General features: G+C 38.8%; 1 protein-coding gene across 1 annotated transcript; it reads right to left on the reverse strand.

Annotated features, from left to right (window-relative positions):
- Positions 1 to 273: 273 nt before the first annotated feature.
- Positions 274 to 10,587, reverse strand: bmp5 (bone morphogenetic protein 5). The gene is made up of 7 exons (XM_068326934.1): positions 9,597 to 10,587; positions 7,067 to 7,259; positions 3,039 to 3,187; positions 2,525 to 2,722; positions 1,330 to 1,406; positions 1,116 to 1,226; positions 274 to 963 (listed from the first exon to the last, which is right to left on the reverse strand). Exons 1-7 carry the CDS (start codon positions 10,090 to 10,092, stop codon positions 814 to 816), a joined length of 1,374 nt encoding a protein of 457 aa, XP_068183035.1. The 5' UTR covers positions 10,093 to 10,587; the 3' UTR covers positions 274 to 813.

Raw genomic sequence — 10,587 nt, forward strand, 5'->3', positions numbered from 1 at the left:
GAATGGAGAACAAAAACTGTGAGGTCGGATAAAGGCAAAAGATTTTCTTTTCCAAGTGGTACATTTATTAAAATACAAAACTCCACATGAAGATAGTTCCCCCCCCCCCCCAAATGGGAGCTCAAAAGTTGTGGGAAGCAAAGAAATTTGCATATGACAAAATCACACAAGAATGACAGTGTTTAAAGAAGAGCTTGGGCATAATCTCCTCCTGAGGACAAACTCTCCTAAAAAATAATGCAGAAAAGCTGGAATGCAAGACGCCAATCAGTGTCAGCGCTGAAAGAAAGTCCTTCAAAAATTCCCAGTGAAGCCATTTGATTTATAAAAATTCTTACAGTTTTTGACATCTTCCTCATTGTCTTTATTATAATTTGTGATTCTGCCTGTAACCATCACTTATTGGTTCACTCAAAAAAATGAATGGAAGAAGAGAGTTTGCTTCTATAATTCTATATTTGATTTACATAACTAGCGTTTTGTAAATGAAAATGAGAAGTGGGGGCAGCAATCTTCTTTACCATGATGACTCCAGTGAATACGTATGCCATAAAAGTTATCATACAGTTGTAACTAAGACAGAGTATATGCCAAAGGACGAGAAAGTTAAATGATGACAGGTGTAAAGTAAAATCAACATTATGACCTAATCATTTAAATATCACAATATTCAGTGCTATTTTAAAAAAGGAAATAAATAATTAGATAATAAAACTTTATATACATAATACTGTACATCACAGCACACCTGCAGCAGATGAGTTTTCCAGCAATTCCCGAACCAGAAACCATAAATTAAAGTTACCCCAGTCACTAATGGCAACCGCAAGACCTAACTACCATATTTCTATACTTCTTGAGGATAACATTTGAGCTGTCATCAAAGTAAAGAACTGATATTGCGTTTAGCTTGGTTGGGGCACAGCATGGCTTTGGCACATTGTCAGGAAACATTAGATGGACCTAAAAATGAAAACATAAGGCAGGGTTAAAAGAGGTGAAGCAGCAGTCAGCTTCAGATTGATTATACCTGCTGCAAACCCTGTACTAGCTTGCAATGTGAAATTTACTGCTACACACAGAAATATACATGAAATAAAGTCTAGGATACTTACCAGGGTTTGTACAATTGCATGATTCGTTGCATTCATATGCGCGTTGAGTGGGAAAGAGCATTCACCATCGCAGTAAAACGCAGCGTAGCCCTCAGGTGCAATGATCCAGTCCTTCAAAAATATATCTTTCTTTATTTATGACTCTTATCATATCACTTTTAAATGTTCATTATGAGGACGCCACATGAAGACCACATGAAGTAATTAATCTCACCTGCCAGCCCAAATCTCGAAAACTGACGTAAAGTTCGTGCTTCTTGCAGGCTTGCTTCTGTTCACTTGTGTTATAATCTATAAAAAATAAATACCAAAAGTTATTAACTAGAACAAAAAATAATTATTTAACCTCTACAGTGTCTTTTGAGCAGCAGCTGCCCCTATCGAATTAATAAATTACAAATGCTAATTATAAATAATTTCTTATGAATAATTTTATTTAATAAAGTACTTCATTAACATGCTTTTCTTTCAGCTCCCCATGATGCTCTGCTGTTTACAGCTACATTTACATCTCATTCCTTTAAACAAGGTGATTTTCTTCAAGTGCAATCATGCTGCTTTGATTTTCCTGGATTGCTCTGCAGTGTCACAGAATTTACATATTTATTTATTTATCTATTTATTTATTTAATTAATATACTGATCTGATCCCTGAAGAGAAATTAAGAGCACATTCTAGTTAGTAAATACTTCAAACGCATGCATATATGTTAGTTTGTGCAGGCCCCTGTAGCGCACGCATACACACAGGGGGCCTGTAGGCATGCAGGGGGAGGTACAGTGGCAGACAGCCCTTTTGCGGAGCGCCCCAAAGGAGCAATTTGTAAAGGGGATGGCGCCTTGCTCAAGGGCACATTGGCAGTGCCCTGGAGGTGAGCTGATAGCTCCCACTATCAGCTCCCACTTTGCGTGGTTTTTTTTTGGGGTGGGAGCAGGAATCGAACCGCAGATCTTAGGAACATTGGACGACCCGCTCTACCGCCCGCTTTACCGCTGAGCCACTGCCGCCCCCAGTGTGGCGTCAGGAGCGGGATATCAAAGTTACGTCAAGGTTTTATAATGAAGCATTAACTGGACTTCCGACTTTTGTTTTGAGACTGGCACCAAAGAAGAAGAAATTTGCCCATTAAATATAGTATACATGCATTTTCTTGTATGTGCATTTAAATGTACGACCAGAAACAACAATAAGAAACAACTGGTTCATGTTTGAAAATATTTCATTTTTAAATTTCCATGGAAATCTGCTAAGTAACTGTGGAGATTATCCACAGGTAATAATATTAAGTGACAAATGAAACAATGGGTGAAAAAAAAATTAATCAGATCTAAATACGTGATGAGAAGATTAAGTAAATTAGAAAAGAAAAGATAGTGGCATCTTAAACACAACACAAATGATTACATGCCTCCAGTTTTTGGCGCCCTTGATGACTCTTGCTGATTGGTGGATTTATTGCGATTGTGGTTCTTTTTCTTCCCACCAGTCGCTCTGACTGAGCGGAGCAACACCCCACTGGCCTTGAAGAACGCAACCAGGAACGGCTGCTTGGACTGAGGTCCGTTCCTTCCAACAATCCCAGCAGATTTTATGTTGATGCTTCGCCCTGTAATGAAACAGAAACGAAATAACGTTTTTAAAAAAAAATAAAGTCAAAGAACTTATGGGCTTTGTGTCATTCTATGCTCTCAAAGGATTTCAAGCAACGTTTGCAACATCTAGAGACTCATAATTTTTCGGCTTTTATTTTTCCTTTTTCTGAGGATTTATGGTCATTCATTGGTGAATGTAAAGATTACATAAGTTGGTGGCGATTAATCAAACAGACATTTTTAATTGCCTCAAAAGAACTTTCTGACCTTTTCTGATTACACGTTTGAGTTAAATCTGGATAAAAAATGTAAAACTCATGGAAAACTTGCCATCAACATTCTCCACACAGAGCTGCAGGCCCAGGTTCTGCTGTGGGTTCATCACCCAGAGGTTACTGGTGGCCGTGATGTCAAACACCAGCCAACCGCCATTTGAAGCCTGGACCTTTTTGGAGTCGAGCAAGAATGTTTCTGCATCTCTAATGGCACGAGATAACAGAAGAACACACGTAAGAGATATTTTATTCTTTATGGCAATGTTGCTTTTTGTTTTATGTCATTTGAGCGCAGACTTGATCAAACAGATGTTAAGCTGAATGTGGGTACTTTTCCTCTGAATTATAAACAAGATACAAATGTGCTGTAGTGAGTTAAGCTTTGGAACAGTCTATGCACCTTTATACTACTCAGCTCTAATAGGACACAAAAAAGAATCCATGTGCTTCTTAGAGGGCATTTAGACTGCATCCAAGATTTCTTAACTAGTTAGACTGGAACAGATAAACAACAAATCACTGACTGGTCACAAATGGATGCTTTGGCTCAAATTTTGCTGCAGAAGCTAGATTTTTTTTCCTCTTCATTGTTTCATCCTCTGGAAACCAAACATTTTTTCCTAAAAGAACTTTGCTATTGACAACCTGCTATTTAGTGTATTAAAAGTCATTTTGTCATTTTTTATGTCATAATTAATAAAAATAAACTGTAGATGTTCTACCTTGAGACAAAATAGACAGTTGGGTTTAGGGTAAGCAAAAGAGGTGCCAGGTTTTCTGCTTTTGCAAAGGCAAAATATTGCATATCATGTACATCAGTGCTTGTTTCTTTTGACATAAGGTATCAATCAGCCCAAAGTAAAAAAAAAAAAAAATCTCTGCATCACAATTTGCATTCAATTCCTTTCAAGTGGCAGAACGGATAAGGCAGCGTCTGTTCAGTTTTTGTGGTTACACGGTGCTGGTCGGAGGGAACAAAGATTTTCCATGTGGCCCCAATACTCCAGGAATTATTCATGTGTTTATTACAGACGTAATAAAACTCAACCTCATGTGGAATTCCGCATGAGCACTAATATTTATGAGTTACACACTGCTGAACTTCCTCTTTGAAATGGACAGCATTAAGCATATATCCTGTGATAATTTTGTTTGTCGAGGTAAGTAATCACTTCTCCCATTGCCATAACCAAGGGGAAAATCTTTATCTCACCCCTTCATCTGTAATTACTGGATGTACTTTTCCAGAGCGAGTGAGTTAGGGTGAGTGTATATCAGAAGAGAATGAACTCTGCTTTTCAGGTAAGTCTGTGTCCTGCAAACTGTTCATATGCCACGATTCCCCCCATTAAGAACCAGTAGCAAAGTTCAGCAGCAGTGCAGGATGTTTGCCATGTTGATATAATGGAGTGAAAGGAGGTCAGGTTGGTGCGTGGCTGTCTGACTTTATAGGGGTTTTTCCCCACTAGTACTGTGAAGATATGAAGTCATGTTTTGAAGAGGTCCCTGTTTTGTTAGTATCTTTTTCTAACCATGCACAAAAAGACAAATGTCTCCCCATTCGACGGTTAGAGGCAGTACAGAATGTTTTTTGGCAGTACCAAAAAAATGTCGAAGGAAACAACTGGCAGCTAACATGTATAAATATTGCAGGTTTTAATCTAACCTGAAGATCTACAAAAAAAAAAAAAAATTAAAAGAGAAGATGAATTAAATATACTGTAGTATGTGTGTGTTTGTGTGGTTTGATGAGATACATATATAATTTAAGGGACCTTAAGGGACACCTGTATCTCAAAGTCACTTTCATTCTCAGATTCTCAAATATTATTTAACCCTCATAAAGTGATACTTTAGAGATTGACAGGATGTGACACAACATTCACAAAAATTTGTTAAAACCTGGTATCCTCTTTGACTTGAAAGTCGTGCATTTATTTGTGCATTAAAATGGTGAATTGCAGGTAAATGGCAACATTTTGGTTTGAATTTCAGTAATGATACCACAATTTGTAAAAACATCAACATCATTATTTGGGACAAATGTTTTGATGTTCCAGTTGTGTGAAAGTCACAGGATGACGATTGTCAGTCATCATCAGCTAAGAGTTAATGTAGCAGAAAGGACAGGATGTTTCAGAAGTAAATAAGTTGCAAGAGGCACTACAATAAAATTAATAAAAACATTTCCACAAAGAATCCGCTAAGATTTTAACAGGCCTAACATCTGAAGAACAAGAAATGCTATATCAGACTCTAAGCATTGAAATAAGAATGTTTCATGTGATTGTGTGGTGAAGACCTAATTTTATAAATTACTTACTTATACTAACCTTGTTTATTCCTTTAAATCCTTTCTCTTTCTGAGGAACTGATCAAAAACACTGTTTGGGTTGACAGCAACAGAATTTACTTTAATGTTTTTTTCTGTTGTCACGGTGAGATAAAGCACAACTATTAATGAGTTGATTTAAAACTTTCAAGGTTTATTTAGAATATTTTTAATTCAACTAAAAAACTCAAATTTTATTGATTTAAAATAGAAATCAACTAAAAAACTATTAGATATTTTGTAATGTAATGTAAGTAATGTAATGTAAGTAATCACAAAGAATAGCAAAATGATTCTTAGTGGTGAACATATGATTGCACTCCTCATTTTCTGGGCATACTGTATTATGTCAAAGTATACATTTTTACAATACGTATCACATCACAGCAACACATTTTGCACAATTTGTACTACATTTATTGTAGTACAAACACTAACTGCAACGCCAAACCTTGATTGTCACTATTTTTAACCATCTGAGATTAAAGTTGTTGTATATACCTACTAAAACCACAACCTCATTTTAATTAATGCACAACAAATAACCAACTGGAAGCTATTAGCAGAGGCCAGAGTGTATTTGTGTCTATTCCCTCTGATTCACTGAAGGAAAGTACTAAAGAAGGTGTACATCTTTACAAACTACTTGTACTCCAGTACTGTGCTTTTTTTGTCTTTTACATTGGGGGGAAATTTAGGCCAGATATTTTAATATTAGAAAAAACTCGTGCTTTTCTGTAAAGCTAAAATAAAACACACTATTCCTTGTGAAAATGTGTGTGAAAACTAAACTGAGCTGTCTTCCCCTTTAAGATGGCAGAGTCCATTGACTTGGACCTTTTCAAAGCCCAGGAGGGCCATATCTCCCCTTCAATCATCCACACACATTTTTGGCAACCAAATGTGGGCCCACTTTTAAGTACACCCTTGTGTATTCAGCTATGTCATGGTTTAAACTTCCGGAATATTGTTAAGACAGGCAGGTGGTGGGCATAACAGTGACAAGGGAGCACCAGAGAGAGCCCCTCCCCCACTAACATGGCCCCTCATGATTTTGTCTGGGACACGTCCAGCTTGGCAGGGAACACAAGACGGGTGATAACTGATGGACCTTCCCGGTTTCGTAAGTGGCCGGCTCGCTAATGGACTTCTCTTTATCCAAGAACTATATTTGTGAGGCAGACATGGTGCGAATGAAGGAGAGCAGAGGCAGAGATAGAAAGGCGTTCTAAGCCAGTGGAAAGTTTCAGCAACGCAAACAAAAGCTACTGGACCTTTGAACTGTGTAATAACATAGCTGCCACATATTGGTTTAGCTTTTACATTTATTAGAGAGGAGTAGAACCTACTTTTCTTTTCTCCCCCTGTTTTGTGCCTGCTTTGTGTTTCTCAGCAGTTCACATGACGGCGAGCAGGCTTGATGCCGGTCCTCAGGCTACACTTTTTTAGTTTGTTGAATGGATATGAATTTATATTTAAATTCCTCTAATGATATGAGGTCAGATTAATTTTGTGCCAAGTGCCAACAGTCAGATTCTGGTAGTGCTCAATAAAGAGATGCATTCTTTAACTGATAGTATAAGAAGTAATGGGTTCTATTTGTTTGGGAAAAGTAGTAATATGACTCTTACAAGCAGTAACATTCAGAAGCACTCATATTTTGAGTTAAGAATGAGCACCAAAATGTATTCATCAGACCCGTGTCAGACTGCACATGACAAATATGAAGCAGCATTTAAAGTTGTACTTACTTGTTTTGATATTCCTTAATGACCTGATATATGGAAACCTTCAATGTGATATTGTCGTAGCGGGAATGACTGCGGTCCTTATAAATCCGAAACTCTGCAGCTGTGACCGCCTCTCCATCCGGTATCTGAGTCAGATCGAAACGGAACTCCTTGTAGTGTCTTCGTTGGTGAGAAAAATCTTTATCTTTCTCAACTGGGAAAGAAAATATTTCATGATGAACTTTATATGTATATGTAGGAAGACTTATCAAAAGCTACTGTTTCAACTTCTGAACTGCTGTATGTCGCAGAGAAAACACGGTGGCGTAAACTCCCAGAAAAAAAAGAGTAATTTATCACATCTTCTTTTACATTCCAGTTCCAATCCAAACATTTTGACTACCAACAAAAGCACTTTCCAGTTCATTAAATCAGTCAACTGAATACAGGTAGCAGTTCCCAGACAGGCCCTCTACTGTGTGCTGAACTGCATTCTCTGGCCATGATGAATGGGCTGTCAGTTAAGAAAAACAGGCTGATTTCAATTAAAGACACTTTCGGCTGCTTCTCAAGTGAGAGAAAAGACCAGACAGGATTCTTAAACCTCATGTGAGCATCTACTCTGACCTAATTTCTGACCTAATGTTGACCTCATATCATACAATGCTCAAAGAGCGCTTGGCAAACCTTAACCTTCAATATTTCCAATTTAATGTGCAACAAGCATATTTTTTAAGTCCTGACATTTTTGAGAATGGTTAAAAACGTAAATTATGTCCTATATCTTTGTGTGTGGAAATAAATCAGAGATACATCTTGATTTTTCAAGGTGCTGTGTTGTGCCCTTGTCTGGTTGCCACCAGACAGATGCATGTGGTCGAAGTCAGCGTATTTCCTGAAGGTGATATCATGCGGTGCATTTCCCCGATATTTTATCAAGAGAGAAGGCCTGCGGTTACTTAGCACAAACAGGTCAGAGGTCAGGTCTGACTTTTACCCACTGAGTGTCTTCCATTATATTAGCCACAGGCAGTAATGTGAAGCAGAAGCGCCACTGGAACCGGAGAGAATTTAACTTTCAAATGGATAAAAATTAAACAACAATGACTTCGGTCCAAAGGTGAACCATGTGCATGTTCTCAACCAGGACCATATTTTTTGCATGGATTCATAAATAATTGATTCATCGTTACACCCTCTTCTACAATTCTGTGTATGGATTTTCAATCGCTGACGTCTTAGCTTCGGTGAAAGAAGAAAGGAAGAGCATATTAAACTGCATGAAATGCCACATTTGTAAAACAGTTGAGGTCAAGGAGCCATATTTAAGTGTACTGTAATAAAGACAGAGCCTCATTGAACACTTCACTGACAGTCCTTAGAATGAGAGCAGAGCTTTCAAGGCTGACAGTGTACATGCCCTGCTATAGTGGTAAGTGGAAACAGATGGGCTCAGAGCAAGGTGAGGGATTCTACTTCCAGGCAACACAAATTCACTTTAAGCTCCATGTTTAGCTGTAAATTTAATACCACAGAATCCTCAACACCAATTGTAAGTAATGCTTATTTATAGGGATTCTATCGTGTTATTAGATTCTGCCATCTTACATCATATTTTATTTTGTAATACCTTTTCATATGATATATTTAATGTTTTAATCCTAATCAAAGAAGAAGAAATAGTGCAAATAAAACAATATTAAGAATAAAGTTACTGCTTTCCCTTCAGGGAGAACCTTGAGATATGCAGGCATCAGTCAGTATCACTCCCCTTTTAACAACAGGAAATAATTCAGACCAATTTTCTCAAGGTCAGACAGTCATCTGATAAGTTGCTCTGAACTGCTGGGTTAAGGGTCGAGGCTACTGAACAAATGCAGTCACTATACAGGTCAGCTGCTTTTGAGTAGAAAGCAGCACAAATTGATAGGGTCAAAATGTTGGGCCTAATTCTGTTAAATATATGATATTTGACACACAGTTTCAACTACTGAGCTCTTCAGATGATGACTGGTACCTTAAATGAAGCTCACTCACATTTTCACCGTTGAATGAGAGGAAGTCAAACTGGTGTTCAGCACAAACTGGGCCTGTAGACTTCTTTTCAACATGACTCAGTTTATTAAAAAACAACTACAAAAAAAACTACATATGTCAGACTATTTTTTGATAAAACTAACTGCAGGCTCTGATATCAACTGAACAGCAGATGTAATATGATTTAATTTACTTCAGCACAAAGCCTGAAGAACATGAATTTCACGCTGACTTGTGACGGCACTCTATTGTTTGTGGTGGACTGATAAAAAACATTACACTTGATGTAAGTAATTATGGGCAAAGATAAAATTAAGTCCTTTCCTATATTTTCCTTACAGATGAGGATCTGATGTTATAGATCAACTAAAAAGAGGCTTTTACGCTTTAACATTTGTCAACCTCAGAGTTTCCACTTTGAAAAGAATTTAAATCAAGCATTGTTCACATTCCAATTCCTTCTGATCCCTTGTCTGATACTGAATAAAACCTGATGAGGATTAATTTCACTTACCTAAATTAACGAAGCTCATCACCATGTCGGCATCATTGAGGAAGCTGGTGTCGTGCGCAGAGGTGAGCGCAGGGCTGTGGCCTAGAAGTGGGGCCGCGCGGTAAGGCTGAGCCACACGGGAATACCCGGCATGCTGTGGGCTGTAATAACCTTTTCTGGAGTGCCCTTGAGCCTTGGCACTGGAGCTCTTCCCCGCGTTCTGGTGCCCGCCCTCCTCCTCCTCCTCCACGGCCATGGCGTTGTAAAGGTCGAGCATGAACAGCGGCGCAGAGGACGCCTGCTTCCCCGGAGAAAAAGGTCGCGGACGGTGAGGCAATCCCAGGATGGAGAGGATCTCTCTCTGGATCTCTCTGCGTTCGTGATTGCGCAACCTCCTGTAAATAAAACTTGAGTGCACATGGTTGTCACTGAAGCCGCAATGAGCGCAGGACAAAAAACTCAAGCAGCTCCATGCGAGTCCAAGTATAGCACGGTTCAAAGGTGTAAGCGCTGTCATCTTGACAAATAGTTCACTGTGGGGTGTGAAGATGAACTACATCGCACTCTGTGAGAGAAATTAATTCATTCATGCATCTGCCAATTAGGAATCAGACTTTCCATACTAGACAGATCGAGTACCACAACTTTCAAGGTGGTAGTGTCTTTTCTTTTTTTTTTTCTTTTACCAGTCAGCCCTGCTGCAGAAAAGTCGTCGCTCCTCTCCTGTGACCAAAGTTTCTCCAGCAGTATTTTCTTCACCAGGGTCCATCTAAAGTCTCTGCGCACACCAAGTATTTATGGACATATGACCCCCGTCCCTCACCTTACTCCTCTGTGATGCACAAACGCGTAGGTACGCCCATAACGTCGATGGATAACCCGGACTGCTCCTCACTGGATGAATGGCTTTCAACAGCGTTCGGCATTAACAAGGAGAAGCTCTCCACGCATTCCCCGGCTCACATTTTACTGTTTCCCCCCTTTCAGAGTGTGTCGGGGCTCGTTGCCCTCT

Source organism: Antennarius striatus, chromosome 11 (assembly GCF_040054535.1).
Source record: "Antennarius striatus isolate MH-2024 chromosome 11, ASM4005453v1, whole genome shotgun sequence".
Taxonomy (NCBI): Eukaryota; Metazoa; Chordata; class Actinopteri; order Lophiiformes; family Antennariidae; genus Antennarius; species Antennarius striatus.